Here is a 19,607-nt window from a genome sequence, read left to right as displayed (position 1 = left end):
AGGAGCTGTTCAGATTGTAGTCAAAATAAACCTTACCAATTTTTTTTAAGTTAACAATATAACTAAAATTTTGGCATGATTTTTTTATGTATTTACCAAACTTTGGCAAGAAACTAAATATATATACATCTTTGATAATTTTACCCAAAAAATGGTATGATTTGAAATTGCATTAATCTAAACATGCCCTAATGAATTAGTCTGTGTTTAGTTCCACCAGTAAAAAAATTTTACTAGGTCACATCAGATATATGGACACACATTTAAAGTATTAAACAAAACAAATTACATAATCCAGATGTAAACTGCGAGACAAATTTATTAAGCCTAATTAATCCATCATTAGCAAATATTTACTATATCACCATATTGTCAGATCATGGCGCAATTAGGTTTAAAAAATTCGTCTCGTAATTTATACATAAACTATATAATTAATTTTTTTCAATATTTAATATGTTCAAACGTTCAATGTGACGGAGAAAAATTTCTTTTGCCGGTGGATCTAAACACCCGCTTAATAGAGATGTAAATGCAAAAAGAGTGCTAAAATATTTTTCAGGTGTAAAACGCAAATGGCCACTCGAAACAACCCCCAGCTAGGCTAGGCTACTATTCATAACCGCACCACCACGCGCGAAACCGAACCACCTCGACTATTTCTTCTCTCTCTCTTTCCCACCCATGCCTCCACCACCACCACCTCTCCCCTCTCCTCCTCCTCCTCCATTCGCCATTCCTGCCCTCCCAGCTCCCCCCTGATCCTGCGCGCGCGCGCGCGCGCGCGTGCGGGGAGGCGATGGCGCCGGCGACGGCGATATCCTGCGCGGTGGTCAAATGCGGCGGCGGCGGCGGGCCCCGCCAGCCCCGCGTCTCCGCCCCGCCGCGGCAGCAGGGCCACGCCGCCGCCGCCGCCTCGCTGGAGCAGCTCCTCCTCCTCCCCCGCTGGAGCCCGCCGTCGTCGCCCCTGTCCTTCGCGCGGCCCGCCGCGGAACGCGTGGCCGCGAGGCGAGCCCGCGCCGCCGCCGTGGCGATGAAGGTGGTGGAGGACGCCACCCCTCCCGCGGCGGGGGCGGTGCTTCTCGCCGGGGCGCAGTCGAGGCACGCGATATTCAGGGACGAGCTCGTGAGGAGGGCCTTCTACGCCGCCGAGGCGGCTCACCGCGGCCAGGTGTTCGACCGTATCCCACCCTCCCTCCCTCTCGCTCTTTAGCTTCTGACATGTTGAAGTGACCGAGGCTGCTTGTGTGTGGGGGTGGGGCGTTTGGTTTCCTCAGATGCGCGCGAGCGGTGACCCTTACCTGCAGCACTGCGTGGAGACGGCGGCGCTGCTCGCGGAGCTCGGCGCCGGCCCCGCCGTCGTCGCCGCAGGGCTGCTGCACGACACGGTCGACGACGCAGGCCTCGGCTATGGCTCACTCTCCGTCCAATTTGGCGCTGGTGTCGCCGACCTTGTGAAGGGGGTAATTATTTCGATGATTCGATCTCTCGATGATTCGATCTCCTTAGCTACTACTAACTGTTATTTGGATGACATGAGCATATGCACTAGAAAATTATTTGCTGGGAGCTATTTTCTCTTGCAAAACTTACTGAATGTACCAAATTGATTCCAGCATGTCAACAACATTAGTAATTAGCAGATCAGATATTTTATTCCTTGCTCAACTATTTTTGTACCATCATATGATCTGCATAAATTTCCCTATGTTTGAGCATAGTATAATCTGAGCTGAAGTGCAAGATTAGATGACAAACGGCTGTACTTCTATGATAAGTCTTTGTATGGGCCCCCTCTTCTTTCATTTTTGATATTTATTGGACTTGTCAATTTCCTGACTAGGAAGTGGCCACTGCTAGATCATTGATAGCGACCGATAGAACTTTCTGATTGTTACTTTGTTCATTGGGGCTTCTAGATTATAGTTTTTTATGCCTTTCTGAGGTGGGTACTGAGTTTCCGTCATCTCTTTATTATATTGAGCAGAGGGAACCTGCTTGTATTGACTTGTACTTCAGTATTGTAGAATCTCAACAGATTCCTGGTTGGTTATCAGATCCAATCAGCGTGGTACAGTTTGGTGATTTTTGTTGCCTGCTCTTTTCATTTTCCCTGTTTGTGGATGGGCTATTAAATGTATGATGCTTTACTATTTTGTTGTAACTTGGGGCACTTTTTTTTTCTTTTTTCTTTAGATAATGGAAGCTTTATTAAGACTTAGTCAAATACACCAAGTTCTTGGGGCACTTATATATGTTTAGTAAGCATGGCTGTTGTCTGAGAACATTGCGAATTGGCTGCAATTTAAGTTCTGCTGCCTTTTCTGTAGGTTTCAAATCTAAGTCATTTGAGCAAACTGGCTCGTAGAAATGATACAGCCAGCAGAGTAGATGAAGCTGACAAATTGCGTACGGTTTTCCTTGCAATGGAGGATGCGAGAGCAGTTCTCATCAAACTTGCTGACAGACTACACAACATGAGGACGTTGGATTCTTTGCCTAAGGTCAAACAACAGTGCTTTGCAAAGGAAACGCTGGAGATATTTGCTCCGTTGGCAAATCAGCTTGGGATCTTGAATTGGAAGGAACAGCTTGAAAATCTGTGCTTCAAGTATCTTTACCCTGAGCTATATGAGGAACTGTCATCCAACCTTCTCGAGTTCTACAACCAAGATATGATTGCAGCTGCAATAAGGCGACTGGAACAAGCCCTTCAAGTGAGGGGACTATGCTATCATACTATATCAGGGAGGAACAAGAGCATGTACAGTATCTACAGCAAGATGGCAAGGTAATCTCGTATATTATACTCCTTTTGTAGGCATGACCAGAATGAATCAAATAATTGCACTTATTTTAGTTATATTATTTATGTTGTTAGACAAACTAACCTCCATTTTGACCAAGTCAAGCACAAAATTCAACAGAACACCCTGAGGAATGCTTGCTATCCTGACATTTATGTACATATCAACGGATATGCTAATGGGATTTACTTGATTATAGGAAGAAACTGGACATGGATGAAATCTATGATATACATGGGGTGCGTGTTATACTCGATAACAAAGCTGATTGTTTCACCACTTTAGAGATTGTCCATCACTTGTGGCCTAGAATTCCTGGCAAATTCAAAGACTACATCAACAGCCCCAAACCCAATGGGTAAGACTCTGAAAACTAATACTATTATGCAAAAAAAAGAGTAAGTCACCGTGATAACTGTATGCTTGCTAACTTGTAGGTATCAATCCCTGCACACGGTTGTTCTCAGTGAAGAAACACTGCCATTGGAGATCCAAATTCGTACGAGGGACATGCATTTACAGGCAGAATTTGGAATTGCTGCACATTGGAGATACAAGGAAGCTGTTCGAAATTGTTGTTCATCTGTTCCTGAAATGGTGGAATGGGTTAGATGGGTTGTTACATGGCAGTGCGAAACTCTGCACATAGATCACCCTTCCTCTCTTACACATGGAGCTCCACCAAGGGCAATATGCAGTTGTTCTTCTCAGTCTGATGACTGTCCTTTTTCGTATTCAAAACGATGTGACCACAGTGGACCAATCCTAGTAATATTACTGGAGAATGAAAAGGTTGGTAACCTTTTAAATTATTTGTATGTTCCAATGTTTTTTTTTACCTGTTGCCTACCTGGTATTGTTGTTGAGCAAGGAAACTAATTTCTGAATGGTGCTTTCAGATGTCAGTGCAAGAATTCCCTCAAAATTCAACTGTACTGGACCTACTGAAGAGGACTTCTAGCTATGACATGCAGTTGAGGTTAAGACTGAACTGCCATGTCGTGCACAACTTGAACCAAGAGCTTAAAATGGGTGACGTGGTCGAACTGATCCCTTTGGCTCAATGCAATCCTGGAGCTGGAGGTTATGCGAGGGAGTTCCACCAAATGTATGACCACCGGCTCACAGTTTCGCAGTCGTGACAACTCTAGGATACCAAAAACTATGTACATATATATACATGACAGATTGACAGCCCATCAAGATCGTCGGAAGTTTAGGTTTCCCTTTACTGACAAATAGAAGCACTACTCGGGAATCATCTGAAAAAGATCAAGGAATCGTTTCCCTGTGCCAAATGCGCGCGCGTGTGTGACATATCTTTTACATTTGTGTTTGTTTATATGTTAACTAAAGAGGAGTAGAGTGTCAATACGTGAAACATTTCTGGAGTTTTAGTCCAAGAAATGATCCCTGTTTGGGACAGTGTATCATTGTAAGCTTCTATGGCTGTGCAATGTGTGACGTTTCTTCAACTGAAATATATGAAAATATATGGGTTTCCTGCCTGCATCTGCTTGCTCTGACTGATATAGCATACTACTTACTAACCCAGATTTGAAGTGCAGCTGAGTTTAACCACTTACTGTCACATGGAACAAACGAAAAGTGTATCATTGTAAGCTTCTATGGCTGTGCAATGTGTGACGTTTCCTCAACTGAAATATATGAAATTATATGGCTTTCCTGCCTGCATCTGCTATTCTGCTTGCTCTGACTGATAAAGCATAGTACTACTTACTAACCTAGATTTGAAGTGCAGCTGAGTTTAACCACTTACTGTCACATGGAACAAACGAAAAATAAGTATAGGGAGAATAGATAGGGAGAAAGGAGAAAAAAAATATAAGTAAAGGGAGAAATAGATAGGGATAAAGGAGAAAAAAAAAAGTGAAACGACGCCTGAGAGATTCGAACTCTCGCGGGGAAACCCCATGTACTTAGCAGGCACACGCCTTAACCACTCGGCCAAAGCGTCGTGTGTGCTTGCTTGCACAGCAATACTTTCTATAGCATGTTCAAACAAACACTAACTCACTAAATAGCTCTGGATTAGCACTTAACGCATTCTCAATTCTGGTTGTTTGCTTTACAATTGGTTTGCACTTGGCAGATTCTCAAGACATTAATCTGACGATCTCAGAACATGCTCCAAGAGCGTCAGGCGGGGAGGAGGAGGCGACGATAACAGTTGAAGACATTGCTTTGCTTCTCCCATTTATTAAACCCCATTGGTTTGGATTCAGAGGTTAGGACGGAGATGGATAGAGATTAGGGAAATCGCAGCAAGGTGAGGAGGAAGAATAGGGCTAAAGATCATGGAGACAACAAAGCTGAACCTAGAAGAAGAGATGAAGCGAGCAACAGGTACGCGAGCACAATTCATCGCTGGACTTTGCGCTTTTGGCACTTACATTTGAGGTTGCTGCTGGTGCTCCAGACTGTCAGCAATGTGTAGTACGCTGGTGTGTTCTTCGTCCAGAGGGTAGACTTCGAGTGGTTAATGGACGGCACATTTCAGATTTTCACTCAGCAAATCCTCTTGATCGCACGAAGTACGAACCACTATTCTGCATTCCGGACATCTCCTGTTTGGCTGTCTCCATGGCATTAGCGGTTCTTCCTCCTCACCTTGCTGCGATTATCTCCGTCCCAGCCTCTGAATGATTGTTAATCCAAACCGATAGGTTTAAATGGCAGAAGCAATGCTTTGTCTTCAACTGTTATCGTCGCCTATTGACGCTTCTGGAGCATGTTCTGTAGTTCTAGGATATTAAGGTCACCTTAAATACTAAAAAATGGTTTGCAAAATTAAATGTGCCAATGAATCGTAGAACAAACAATTAAAACTGCTACATGACTGTGGAGTACCATTGTTTTTAAGGTGGTTTTAGAAGATACAATTATAGCTAATTTGCGAACAGAAGCAAAAAAGACGCTTTGGCCGAGTGGTTAAGGCGTGTGCCTGCTAAGTACATGGGGTCTCCCCGCGAGAGTTCGAATCTCTCAGGCGTCGTTAATTTTTTTTCCTTTTTTTATTTTCTCCTGTTTATATTTTTGTGTTAGCCTTTTCCTGTTTGCATTTTTTTTGGGGTGAGATTTCAGAGGTTAATGCTCGTCTAGACGTCTACTCTGTCGATGTGAGACTGACTTGTGATCATCTGTTAAATTGTTGATCCTTGTGGGATGTCAATGTGACGATTTTTTGTGATCATCTATTAAACTGTCAATCCTTGTGGGATGTCTGCTATTTCTGTGAAGTGCTCCCGACCCCAATAGATGATTGATCGGTGTTCGGTGGTGGGGGTTGGGAATCATCACCCACGCACGAAAAATGGAGTGATTTATTAGCGCGTGGTTAATTAAGTATTAGCTATTTTTTTTTTAAAAAAATTGATCAATATACTCCATCCATTCCAAATTAATCTACATATTTCATAGGTATACCAAGACCAAGAAAAGCTAATAACTCTCTCATACTATATTTACTCTAGCAACAAACTCAATGCATGCACCATCCCCAATATTTCCTAGCCAATAATAAATCAAGGTATTGTATATGTGTTATAAATACTTGTGTGCATGGAATGCATGCATCAATGTCCATTTACTCCAATGCACAAATAACGAATAGACTCTAATAAATAAACACAAATGTGTAGATCATTTAGGAATAACCTCAAAAAAAACTATATGTAGATCGATGGAATGGAGGGAGTAATATTTTAAGCAACTTTCGTATATAATTTTTTTTGCAAAACACACGACATTTAGTAGTTTGAAAAGCGTGCGCACGAAAAACGAGAGGGGAGTTGGGAACGGCTGGTATCGAAAACAGCGAGTCATTTATCGTAACTCACGAACTTAAATCAAACGGTTAAGATTTTCCTTTAAAACATCTCTAGCACTTCTCACTTCATATGGTTCTCACAGAAGAAGAAACAAAGAGTAGAAAATAAAAGAGTCATTTATCGTAACTCCCACGAACTTAAATCAAACGGTTAAGATTTTCCTTTAAAGCATCTCTAGCACTTCTCACTTCATATGGTTCTCACAGAAGAAGAAACAAAGAGTAGAAAATAAAAAAAGAAAACAAAAATTAACGACGCCTGAGAGATTCGAACTCTCGCGGGGAAACCCCATGTACTTAGCAGGCACACGCCTTAACCACTCGGCCAAAGCGTCGCTTGTGAATGCGGAAAGCAACAAATTTTACTTGTTTCCATCCAACCATGCATATACCCGAGCCTCGAATTTCATTTTTACCTCTCCCGCTCAAGGGGACGGGAGTTTGATCCGTCACTCTAGATCCTGACCTAATGGACACCGGCGCCGACCAGGCACCACCTCCTCCTCCTCCTCCCCCTGTGGCGGCCGCCTCCGCCGCCGCCGACGAGCCGCGGGACCTGCGCGTGGTGCGGGAGATCCTCCACTCGCTGGGGCTCCGGGAGGGGGACTACGAGGAGGCGGCCGTGCACAAGCTCCTGCTCTTCGCCCACCGCTACGCCGGCGACGTGCTCGGCGAGGCGAAGGCGTACGCCGGCCACGCCGGGAGGGAGTCGCTCCAGGCCGACGACGTCCGCCTCGCCATCCAGGCCAGGGGCATGTCCTCCGCCGCGCCGCCGAGCCGCGAGGTAATTGATTTGAGCCCGAAGCCCCTCTTCGCTTTTGTGGAATTTTTTTTCGCCGGTGTTGTTTGCTGCGGAGGACATCGAATTTTCCATCGTCGGTTGCGAAATCGTCAGGACTGCGTGGTTTTTGGGGTTGGATCTTGCGGTTTTGTGTCCAAATCGGAGCCTTTTAGTCTTAGGAATAGGTGAATTTCTGCAAAAACGGAATCCTTTTGCCTTCGGATCAGGGGATTTGTGCTATCAAGGCAGCTCACTAACCCTTTAGCCTTTGGATCAGTGTATGTTATACAGATACGCCATTTGTAGACTAAGACCCCTTTAATTCTAAGGATTTATTGAGAAACTTCATAACATTTGAAAAAAAAAACATGTTACAAAAGCAGACACTCATTCACCCCTATGAACACAAAACCTATCCTTATGAACACCCCCTAAAAGACTGAACCGGCATGTGTTGTGATTCATGAAGTCACCACAAAGATGTCTCGCTATCAATGGATATGTTGCCTATCAATGAAAGAATAATTAATCATAAATGCAAGCACATGTAAGTCTAGAACTTGAACCTGGGTAGGCTGATTCCACCACAAGAACCTAACCAGTTGAGCTACGCTCACTTTGCTCCTATTTGGCCCTTTGATATAAAGGATTGGAGCTTTTTAAATCCTATAAAATTCCTATGGAATGACTTATTACATATAGATTTTGAAAAAAATTAGCAAGATCTCATATCTCTTGGAAAATTTTCTTCGAGTCTATTTCTCTCTTCTGATACATGCATTTTTTTCTTGTGGTTTATAAATCAAATGACTATTCCTGTCTGTTTTCCTGTGCTTTATACTTTCATTCCTATCAAATTTCGTGCTTTTCCTATTCTCCGTTTTTTAATCCAATGTTTCAAAGGAGCTTTAATAGGTGTGGATGGTATACTTTTTTGGCAAGAAGATGATATAACTAAATTAATGCTGACAAGATTTTTTCTTTAAAATACTTGAGCTTCTAACCCTACTTAATTGTCGAGTGCTCTCCAAAATTCACAAAGCCGCAATACCAAATTGGAAACCGCTCTTTAGCAGTTTTCTTGGTTTTTGTGAAAAATTGATAAAGAAATGATGAAATTCAGATATATTTCATTTAAAATTGGAAATTCACTTGGTTTTCTATTTGACTGGTTAACAAAGCTGTTTTGTTAACTCAAGCCAGTTCAAAACCTCAAAATTGCATGAAAATCAAGCAGTTTTTGTTGGTTTTGTAAACCGTGTTGGTCCCTTTTATTAAATTTTAATGTTTCTTTACTCACTAGGAAGCTCTTCTTTTGAGAGCGTAGGCTAGTTCCTCTAAGGTTAGTTACAAGGTGGTGATAGGCATGTGAATATTGGATAAGCAAGTCGATGGCATTGTCTAAGGAGGAAATGGTGTATAAGGCGACCCAATGGAGAGGAGGATGAGGTTGGAATGTGGTAGAGGAGGTCGGGATACAAAGAAGTAGGTAATAGTTCCAACTGAGGATATGATGAATGGGTTTTATGGTGGTGAAGAAGTATGCGGCGGAATCTTTGGGCAGCAGGATGTGGGAGATAGGATCACACTTGGGTTGGAGGAGGTTGATGTTTGTGGCAAAAAAAAGGAGCATTGAATGTGGCTCTGGTAGCAAAAGAAGAAGATCAATCACAAGCATAGGTAATTTGATGGCATCAATCAATGTAAAAAAAAGATAAAATAGCATATGAGAGGGCAAAATAAGGAAGTGAAGCTAGAAAATAAGTGCAACAAAAGGAGAGGCAATTTTTTACAATGGAAAATAAGGGGCACGGTCAATTATAGAGGAAAAAATAACTCTATATTACTTATCTTTTTTTTAATTCATAAACTTCATAAGTAGAGCTAAAAATATGATATGATGTTTTGGGGGTTATATATGATGTTTTTTAGCCAACCATACATTGTCATGTCAATCCTAGAAGTCTCTTATCTATTCTTGTTCAAATTGAATTATTTTGCAACGTAGAAATGCTCGGTTGGGCCTATACAAGGTCGAGAAAGTGACCTAAACTAGCCACCCTAACATTTCTATTATATTATGCAACAAAATCATCTTAAGACAAGTTGTTTTTTTCCCAATAAGCCAGCCCATTAAGGGCTTTTTGTGGGTCTATTCTTAAGGAATTTTATAAGATCCTATGTTCAATCATTATTTAATTGGTTGCTATAACGTCCATATACACATGAAAAAATTGTCGTAACATGACGGATATCTTCACTTTGGACAGGAGATGCTTGATATAGCACATAAATGCAATGAAATTCCAATACCCAAGCCTTGTGTTCCTTCTGGATCAATCTCTCTTCCACATTATGAGGATATGCTATTGAACAAAAAACACATATTTGTTCCTCGAGTCGAGCCAACACCCCATCAAATTGAGGAAACTGAAGATGATTATAATGATGATGGTTCCAATGCTAATGTTGCCTCTCCCAATTCCAATTATGACCAAGATCTTTTTGGATCGATCTCTCTTCCACACTATCAAGACATGTTATTGAACCAAAACCACCTATCTGTTCATCGAGTGGAGCCGGCACATGATCAACTTGAGAAAATCAAAGATGATGGTTCCAATGACAATGCTGACTCTTCTCATTCCAATTATGTCCAAGATTCTTCTGGATCAGTGTCTCTTCAACATCATCAGGATATGTCATTGAACCAAAACCACCTATTTGTTCATCAAGTAGAGCTGACGCTTGATCAAATTGAGGAAATTAAAGATGATGGTTCTAATGACAATGTTGACTCTCCTAATTTCAATTGTGTCCAAGATCCTTCTCGATCGGTGTCTTTTCCACATTATCAGGTTATGCCATTGAACCAAAACCATCTATCTTTTCATCAAGTAGAGCCGATGCTTGATCAAGTTGAGGAAATTAAAGATGATAGTTCTAATGATAATGTCGCCTCTCTTGATTCCAATTGTATCCAAGATCCACATTATCAGGACATGTTATTGAACCAAGACCACCTATCTGTCCGTGGGGTAGAACCGACACTTGATCAAGTTGAGGAAATTGAAGATGATTGTTCCAGTGACAATGTTGCCTCTCCTGATTCTAATTATGACAAAGAGAAGAATGACAGTAACAAACAGAAGCCTTCTAAGAAGGTTTCTCAACTCAATACTTTGGTTGCTGCAGGTAAAGACAAAGTAGATTGCTCAACTGAACTTTCTTAGATGATCGTCCAATGGATGAACCATTCCTTTTCTTTTGAAACATGCACAATTTTTAATCTTGCATTTTTATTGCCTTTTATTAAACATACCATGTGCCTAATTTTAGAATTTAATATTCTCATCATAGCCTGAAACATTGTTGTAAAGATTTTAATGCAAAACATGCATGTCTTGGTATTGGGTCTATGTTTGAATTAAATATTGTATTACATGGTTACTATAGTTATCATAAGTAGTCATATATATGGTCCCCTATGCCCTTGGGGGGTTGATTTTGGTTTCCATTAAAATCTACATATGATGAAAACTTGCTGAGCTTTTTAGCTTGTTTTCATATCTTATTTAATTATCACATGAGCATAATACATATTGAATAAAAAAAAGCAAAATATTTATTGGTAATGAGTCGCATGTCTTTTTGTGAAGTACCACAGTTGTTCCATTTGAATATTAGAATCTACAAGTTTCATGAAAACTGTGTTGAGGTGAGCAAAAATACTCAAAATAAAAGTGTTGCCTTTTGGGTTGAGTTAATGCACTAATAACTTCAAAGTAAGGATGTGTAGACTGGTCAATAACCGGCTACTAGTGTTGTGTTTAGGATGGAGCGTTCATCATGTTATAACCAATACATAGTTTGTCTAGTTACTTAAGAAGGTTCTAAACATGAGGTTAAAGGTGATCTTAGCAACTTATGCAATTTGGTCTAGATATTGAATGATTTTGAGTGGTTTGGATGAGCATTCATACAAACTTGGCTGAGAAAGTGCTATTATAGGGGAGGGTTAATGCAAGTAATGTTGCATTTCGACAAGCGAACCAAAGAGACGATATTCTAAAATCTAGGAAGCCAATATGAGGAAATGTTGAGTAGTGGCGTACAAGCAACCAACTAGAAAAGAAAGATATCTTGAAAGTAGAGTGATCAGGGTCGACATTGTGTAGGAAAGATTATAATGAAATGGAAAACATACGAAGAAAAACTAGGTAGATCACGAGGGTGAAAAGGTATGAAAAAATGGAGAGAGATAGAGGGAAATGTGCTAATAGTAGATGAATTGTTGTGACATGACCTTGTCACATAGAATTGCTAGGGCACACTATATTTACATGCCAATATATTTATATTGCATTTTCCTACATCTAAGTAATTAGATTTCTCGTACAATTCATACTTGGGTATGATATTCTCATGGATAGTTGGGGATGTCAGCAATCTATAGCTTACACGGTCCCTTATGAAAGACTCTATTGGTCTTATTGTGCTCCTTGTGAGCACATTTGGATACACATTCAAATAGATTAAGATAACTCGATGGAATGTATACCCTCAAATTCTTTTTCGATAATGTAATCAATATTACCCTATTATTTTTCTAGCATGAAAATCTCAGATCAATCCAAAACCATGTCCAACTCAATAGTTATATATCATAATAATTTACAACTCGTCCACTCATAAATTATATTTTTTTAAAGAACCACTCACCATCCCTTCCCTCCTCTTTTTCATATTTGTATCCAATAAACACCTTGCCCATTCTCTTGCTCATCCTTCTGTCTGTTTGACAGATTGGACCAATTTATCACTCGTAGTTGAAAGGAACAAGAGCGATTTAATGATATCTTATCACTTGTAATTGGACTTCAAGCCTCTTTTTTTAGAACTACTTCAAGCCTACCATCATCGAGTTATGCCTGGTGTCGTGGCAGCTCGGTAGAGCCATGATATCGACTGCGCAGCATTGTCACGTGTGTCATGGATCTAGCTAGCCTGCCTTTGGTGTGTTGGTAAGGCTTGAGGCCATGGGGCTGCGGGTTCAGCTTTGTGGTGTTCTTGAATTGGTGGTTATGTCTGGCACATAGGGTGGTTGTGTGTGAGGATTTGATTGTGGAATGACGAAAGCTTTGTCAAATTCTTGCAAGCTTTGATGACGGCAACAATCTTGAGCGTCGTCACGACATCCCATTTCTCCACACAAGTTTCCATATTAGAATCTTGGTCCGATTTCCCAAACAAGCAACGGCGACGTGAGCGTCCCCATGGAATTGTTGCTTTGGAGAATCTTCTTCCTATGACAGTGGCCATTATTAGGAACTTAGTGGCATCTTGGACCATCTTGTGGCTAGGGTTCACCTTTTCGTATCGGAAATTATACCCGCTTATCAACGGTTTATAGAAACCCGATAAAAACCAACAACTTTCGGTCAACACGGTATGAAAACCAGCTAAAACTGACCGGTTTTGAAAACATAGCAGTGTGCACGTGTTTTCCGTGTAACAGACAAAACAAATTAGGTCTAATGTCTAGTTTCACGTAAAACCGTTTTGTTCTATCTTCTTGATGAAAAGGCTATCTTTTGCTATTTAACTTTGGAAATTGCTATGCATATGACCCAACTGTCCGACTCACGTACGATTGAATTTGATCAACGGTTGTAAACGGCTGCAGTGTATATGAATATGCTATCATTTGATTGATCTATAATTGCTTGTCTCTAGTTGTACATGAGTTGTACAACTGGATCTCATGAGCAATTTTACGGTTCTTAAGGAGGTACCAAAAATTTAGTATAAAATTTGGTACCTTATAGTACCCAGGTATCAAAAGGTATTAAATTTACAATAGAAAAAGTGATACCTCATGGTACCTCCTCAAGAACCGTAAAATTACTCGGATCTCATACATATAGCAGTACTCTTTTACTTTCCTCCCTGTTTATCCCTAATTAACTTTACACTGTTAGGCCTAATTAATTTTCTCTACATTCGTCCCGACTGGATTCTCAAGTAGACGACATGCGTACGTAGCATCCAAATACACGACTCGTGCGCCCGTAAGACACCAAACTCCCCTCTTAAAACGACGCGACAATCACAAGCCGCCGCGCCCCTGCACTGCACCACCCTCTCGCCGCCATGCCGTCGCTTGGGATCGCGCCGCTGCTCGACGCCTACTTCCGCCGCCGCTTCGCCGCGGCGGGCCTCGTCCAGGCGTCCGTTCCGCTGGACGGCGGCGCCACGACGGTGCAATGCTGGCGCTTCCCGCCGGGGGCGAGCGAGGAGCTCCCCGTGCTCGTCCTCCTCCACGGCTTCGGGCCACCGGCGACGTGGCAGTGGCGGCGGCAGGTGGGCCCGCTCTCCCGCCGGTTCCGCCTCGTCGTGCCTGACCTCCTCTTCTTCGGCGGCTCCGGCACAGCGGCCGCCGACGCGCGCTCGGAGGCGCACCAGGCCGAGGCGGTGGCGAAGCTCGTCGCCGCGGTCGTGGGGGCGGCGGCGGCGCGCGTGTCCGTGGCGGGCACCAGCTACGGCGGCTTCGTGGCGTACCACGTGGCGAGGCTGCTCGGCCCCGCGGCCGTGGCGCGGGTGGTGATCGCGAGCTCCGACCTGCTCAAGGCCGACGCCGACGACCGCGCCCTGCTCCGCCGTGGCGGCGCCGAGCGCGTCGAGGACGTGATGCTCCCGCGCACGCCGGAGCGGATGCGCCGGCTGCTCGGCCTCGCCTACCACCGTCCCCGCCGCTTCAGCTTCACCCCGGCCTTCGTGCTCCGGGACCTCGCCCAGGTAACACCACCAATCCAATCCACCATACATTGCTGCCTACATTTGCTGAACAAACTCGAACAAGTTCTTGTGCTTGCCATGATGCCATCTGACATCGAGATCAAGTAGTTCTTGGATCATCTGGATGATCCGTGATGTCACCTCATGGAAGTGTGACGTAGCACTGTAGTATCATACAACAACTGATTGATCACTGAATCGTCGAAAGAGATATGGTCCCTGAATTCCCAACCGCCTTCGTAGCTAGCTAGCACTAGCAGTCACTCACCTGTCACCAACTCACCAACCAATCATCCCTGGATGGAGATGTCTCCCTCAATTTCCCAACCGTTTCGCCGTTCTTCCAATCAATTCAGAGTTTCAGACCGCCGTTCGATCCAGCCTAGCTTTTCCAGTTAGAGACATCCTACTGTTTTTGTGTAGTTGACAAGCACAGAGGCACTCACACTGTGTGAATGTAATTGCCATCTTTGCCAGGCTAATAATCTTCCAATCAAGGTGAGACTGAATGAACTCTGCGTTTTCCTATCTGAATTTCAACAAACAACAGGCCTACCTGTCACCTTTCCCCAACCTATCCGAGCTGGATTCTCAAATTAACTCGTCGTCCTTTTTCACTTTTTTAAGATAAAATGCCTTATTCATTAATTGTTCCTGAGAGTCATTATCTTTGCTGACAGCCTCTTGACTTTAGTACCAGTAACTTGTTCTCTAAAAGAATATAAGAAATAGTAACATTTAACACTGTTGCAGTATCTCTACACCGACAAAATAGAAGAAAAGAAAGAGCTGATCAAGGGGATAACACTGGGGGACAAAGAAAAATTCCAGCTCACTCCACTTCCTCAGGTATGCATAGCATTTAGCAGCTGACAAATAATTACAGAAGTGCTTTACTTGCCAAGTTTACCTTTATCAAATGTCTCTGTCTGTCTAATCTTTCAGGAAGTTCTTGTATTATGGGGAGAGCATGATCAGATATTTCCCATAGAGAAGGCATTTGAAGTAGCAAGGTCAGTACTTATTCCTTCTAATATAATTGCATTATTAATACATATGAAGCAAAACTTTTGCCCTCTTTTTGTTTAAAAAAAAAACAGTAGAATTACATGTTGAAGTTGCACCTTGTAATGTTACTTACACAAGATGAATTAACGCAAATGCAGGCAACTTGGTGCAAATGCTAGGTTGGAAATCATAAAGAACACCGGCCATATGCCACAGGAGGAGGACCCGAAACGGTTCAATGAGGCCCTCCTGAACTTCTTGTTACCAGCTCCAAATTCGTCGTTGTGATGGGGATATCAATGCCAACTTCTTGAGCGGCTATCTGTGGAGAGTACTTGATCTAAGTTGTACATTGTCTTATGGCACAGGGTAAAACTTGTACCTTTTGAGATAAAAGTGGGAAATATGATATAGAGTATATGCATTGTTTTTCTTCTCATATACAAAATTGGGTTGAATCCTCTGCACTTGCTAGTTTCTACAGTAAAATAAGGGGGGAAAATGAAGTTCCCTGGATTTAATAAGGGGAAAAAAGCCGCCTCTAAGAATGAGGGGTTACATACATTAAACCAAGCACTGGTAAAAAAATTCTATTCTGCGCTAACTTATGCGACGCCTGATTTGTCGGACCCAGCCAACCTTTACCTCCTGAAGTAAGAGGAGTTTCGCTTTGATATCTTGTGCTAAGGCTCCATAAGCTGATCTGTTGAGATCCCTCCCCTCAAGCATTCTCACTACATCTGGATTGTCTGTCTGTCCGACTGTCCCTAGGTAACACTCTGACTTCCTTGGCCTGTTTCAATTGCTCTCTTGCATGCAATTAGCTCAGCAAAGCAAGCATCCTCAGCCGGGATGATGGAAGAAGTTGTCCTGCACCGGATCGGATCGACAAGCGCTCTTGGCGCGGGTGGTGATCGAATACGCTCTGCTCGGGTGCGGCGGCGTCAAGAGACGCGATGCTTTTGCTGACATGATATGTAAACGATGCAAAATCGTATTAGTGTGATCATTAGGGAATGAAGACAAAAGTGCAATTAAAATGCTTGTCAGCATCACCTCTTTCTTTCTTTCTGACTAGCTGCTTTTTGTCTGCAACTCGGCTTGACGCATTGCTTTGTCACGCATTGAGAATAGTTCCCTTCTCCTCTGTTCTCATCCAAAGAATGATGAAAATTACATTATGTTCCCCCCAAAAATATGGTGCAGCTTGTTGGAAAGATTTATGCATGAAGCTAAGCCTTCATCCACACTATCTTATGAGGATTGCTACCGTCCAGCAGGTTGTACCGGGCGGTACTGGTACCGCGCGGTACCAAGACACATCTAACCGTTGAATCCGGGATGGGTAGGATCGGGAGAGAAAAGATGAGCAAGGGTGGATGAGGGAGTACCTGTTTCGAGTCGTCGTTCCCGGCGGCGGCGGCGTCCAAGTCATTGTCATTCCCGGCGGCGGCGCAGAGCAACAAGGGAACGCTGGCAGCGCGGGAGAGGATAAAGTCTGGCGGCGGCGCGAGAGAGAAAAAAGGGAACGGCGGCGGCGCGGGAGAGGAAACAAGTCCGGCGGCGGAAGAGGAACAAGTCCGGCGGCGGAAGAGGAACACGGCGGTGGTGGCGAGGAAGAGGAACACGGCGGCAGCGGCGAAAATCATCCAGCTTCGCTAGGGTTCAAGCCGCTCGATCTCGATCCAGACCCATCTATTGCACGCGAAATTACAATACTGCCCTTCCACCGATTATCATCACTCGGTACCGCTTCGGGGACAAAACTGGTACCCCGCGGTACCGATCTACGCCAGCCGTTCGATCTGCCTCGATCCAACGGTCAATAATCGGTACCGCAAGGTACCGTTGGACTGTAAAAATCCTCCTATCTTATACCACTTGCATTGGAGCTAAGCTTCAGCGAGTTCGGTTTAGGATTAGACTATGGTACTACAAAGAGTGACTGAGTGAAGCAAAATCCAAACAGCAAAAGTATTTTTCATATGTACTAGTTACACAGAGGTAAAATTAATGCATCTCACAGTTTCCTTGAAAAATGCATCTTGAAGCTAATGCTAAAGCATTAAACACTCAGGGTTTTAATGTTCATGCATGATACAGCTTTTCTTTTTATCATATGCAGTTAATATTAAACAAGAACAACAAATAATAACTAACAAGAACAGATAGTGTCACACAGTATTGCAATGCACATTTCTGGAGTTACTTTGTATTTCTCTTTTTGAAACTAAAGAGTCAGTGCTTATATATTTGTATAAAAAAAGGATTGCACAAATAATTTTAGGAAGACAGCTAGAAAAAAAACAAAGAGATATGTGCGAAGAAAGAATTGTTAGCTGCCAGTTCCAAATGGCTAATAGAGCAACTGATAACTAATTAGACTGAAGAAAAGAGCAGATAACATTGCCTACAGTGCTCCTACGGTGCAGTTTCTACTTTGCTACGACTGCTGTGCAATGGCTTACGACTAGCCAGGAGAGATCATATCAAACTAGAACAACTTTCATCAATTGGAAATCGAAAAGCCAATTCGCTAATTATAAAGCGGCATATATCATGCGAACTTATAGATAAATATATGATTGCAGGCTTCCAAATTAAACAAGATCTGATACTCCTTCTAGTGGCCATACTGAATGAACAACAATACTTGCGCAGATAATTAGGGATAGACATTGAGTACCTTCTTCACGGCCTCGCAGGCATTCTCATTATGGCGAATATCGTTACCCCGAGCAATCATAGTGTGGACGTGATCGAGATACCCCTCCCAGTGTGATTCATCAGCCAGAGTACCCAGTCCGTCCAACTCTTCTTGGCTGTAGTCCGCGAGTTCGTTAGGGGCTAAAGGGGCAAGTAAAGAGCTTCGCGTTCCGCGCTCGGCGTTGAACTTGTCAAGGGCCTTGACAACCTTCTTGAAATTCTCATACCGATGAGCCTTCTCCTCCTCGGTTCTGTATCTCCGGCCGTGCTCGCTCATCCCCAGTCCTCAAATTTTGCCTTCATGGTCACCTCATCCACCACATTGTCCTCCTCGGCGGCATCATCGACGACGGCCTCCTCCTTGTCGGAACACTTCTTGTCATAGAGTGGTTTCCCCCCATGGTTCATTTGGGAGTTGAGGTAATCGATGTAGTCAAGATAGGCAAATGTGCCATCTTTCCTGGTGAACCTTGCCATGACGGATGGCTCGATCACGTCCCTCCAATTAACAGTCACCTCCTCCTCCTCCTTCCTGGTCTCCTCCCCGGCTGCTACAGGTAGGAAACAAATTGAAGCTAGCAACGACGAGGAACCGAATCTAATCTAATCTAATGGCGCTTTCTTTCAAGAACAAGGCATAGATAGATACCTGAGTCATCTCTATCTTGCTTGAAATAGAGGAATCCGAGCAGCAATCCAGCCAACGAACTCGTCAAGGCAAGAACACCTTTCACTGCGCCACGGCCGACGCCGAGATCCCTCTGCGCGGAGATGGACGGGAGCGTGAGCCGCTGCGCGCGAGTGAAGAAAATTTTGATCTGAGATCTGGGGGAAACGGGAGAGCGTGGTGCTGGACTACTCCCCGCCGTCGCCGCCGCCGCCGATCGCTGCGCCTGCGCGCTGCGTGCGGAGAACCTCCGGGTGAGGAGGGGAGCAAGGGCCCGGAGGAACATGGACATGGCCTCGATCGATCGATGGAATCGCTCACCTCCGCCGCGCGTCGCCGCGATTTCTAGGGTTTAGTGTTTGACGGACTTCGCCGCGGATGCGCACGGTGTCGAACGGAATTCCGACAAAATCCGATCAAATTTTGTCACAGTTTAAAACTCGATCAGTTTGAACTTTGAAGAGGTCGCATGGGCCTTGCGCACGCGCAAAATTGGGGGCCGGGCCAAGCTCTAGGGGTTACAACCATCCTTATTTGATGGGCCAATATGGGCTTCTACCTTTTGTCTGACTGCCAACTAAATGATATTGGGCCGAGATGTTCTCCTACTAGAGGCAGCCCAACAGATTTATCTCGACCGAACAAATTCGATCCGACGGTTGAACAGATTTATCTCGTCCGCTGTTACATTGTTTTTTTTAATGGAAAAACCTGTCACATTGTTCAGCTCATTTGGATATTACATGGAAATTTTCTGGCAGTGATGAGTACAATCATGTAATCAACTGCACTAATTGTTCTTGAGAGTCATTATCTTTGATTACAGCTTCTTGACTTTAGTATCAGTAACTTATTTATCAAAAAGAATGAGTAACAGTAACAGGTAACACTGTGTTGCAGTATCTCTACACCGACAAAATAGAAGAGAAGAGCTCATCATCAAGGGGACAACACTGGGGGACAAAGACAAATTCCATCTCGCTCCATTTC

At 43.5% G+C, this 19,607-nt stretch overlaps 3 protein-coding genes and 3 non-coding genes across 7 annotated transcripts; 3 read left to right on the top strand and 3 right to left on the bottom strand.

Moving 5' to 3' along the window:
• Positions 1-631: 631 nt before the first annotated feature.
• On the top strand, positions 632-4,319 carry LOC4343883 (probable GTP diphosphokinase RSH3, chloroplastic). The gene is made up of 6 exons (XM_015789156.3): positions 632-1,171; positions 1,278-1,463; positions 2,331-2,791; positions 3,007-3,165; positions 3,245-3,599; positions 3,707-4,319. Exons 1-6 carry the CDS (start codon positions 800-802, stop codon positions 3,947-3,949), a joined length of 1,776 nt encoding a protein of 591 aa, XP_015644642.1. The 5' UTR covers positions 632-799; the 3' UTR covers positions 3,950-4,319.
• A 384-nt stretch (positions 4,320-4,703) lies between these two features.
• Positions 4,704-4,785, bottom strand: TRNAS-GCU (transfer RNA serine (anticodon GCU)). Its single transcript has one exon. It is a non-coding gene; the product is annotated as a tRNA-Ser (tRNA).
• Positions 4,786-5,741: 956 nt separating this feature from the next.
• On the top strand, positions 5,742-5,823 carry TRNAS-GCU (transfer RNA serine (anticodon GCU)). Its single transcript has one exon. It is a non-coding gene; the product is annotated as a tRNA-Ser (tRNA).
• Positions 5,824-6,910: 1,087 nt separating this feature from the next.
• Positions 6,911-6,992, bottom strand: TRNAS-GCU (transfer RNA serine (anticodon GCU)). Its single transcript has one exon. It is a non-coding gene; the product is annotated as a tRNA-Ser (tRNA).
• Positions 6,993-13,466: 6,474 nt separating this feature from the next.
• LOC4343877 (uncharacterized) lies at positions 13,467-15,705 on the top strand. Its single transcript, XM_015790094.3, has 4 exons — positions 13,467-14,236; positions 14,990-15,085; positions 15,182-15,249; positions 15,403-15,705. Exons 1-4 carry the CDS (start codon positions 13,592-13,594, stop codon positions 15,530-15,532), a joined length of 939 nt encoding a protein of 312 aa, XP_015645580.1. The 5' UTR covers positions 13,467-13,591; the 3' UTR covers positions 15,533-15,705.
• LOC107278313 (uncharacterized) lies at positions 15,628-19,047 on the bottom strand. 2 transcript variants are annotated; one of them, XM_066312823.1, is made up of 4 exons: positions 18,600-19,047; positions 16,636-18,501; positions 16,301-16,390; positions 15,628-16,209 (listed from the first exon to the last, which is right to left on the bottom strand). In XM_066312823.1, the coding sequence occupies exons 1-2, from the start codon at positions 18,907-18,909 to the stop codon at positions 18,224-18,226; spliced, it is 588 nt and encodes a 195-aa protein (XP_066168920.1). In that variant the 5' UTR covers positions 18,910-19,047; the 3' UTR covers positions 15,628-16,209; positions 16,301-16,390; positions 16,636-18,223. The 2 variants fall into 2 exon arrangements, with proteins under 2 accessions (XP_066168920.1, XP_066168921.1); XM_066312824.1 differs by having other exon boundaries at positions 16,636-18,498.
• Between the last annotated feature and the right edge of the window lie 560 nt (positions 19,048-19,607).

This window comes from Oryza sativa, chromosome 7 (genome assembly GCF_034140825.1).
Source record: "Oryza sativa Japonica Group chromosome 7, ASM3414082v1".
In the NCBI taxonomy this organism is placed as follows: Eukaryota; Viridiplantae; Streptophyta; class Magnoliopsida; order Poales; family Poaceae; genus Oryza; species Oryza sativa.
Note: the sequence above shows the minus strand (reverse complement) of the source record. Positions and strands in the feature narration are given on the sequence as shown.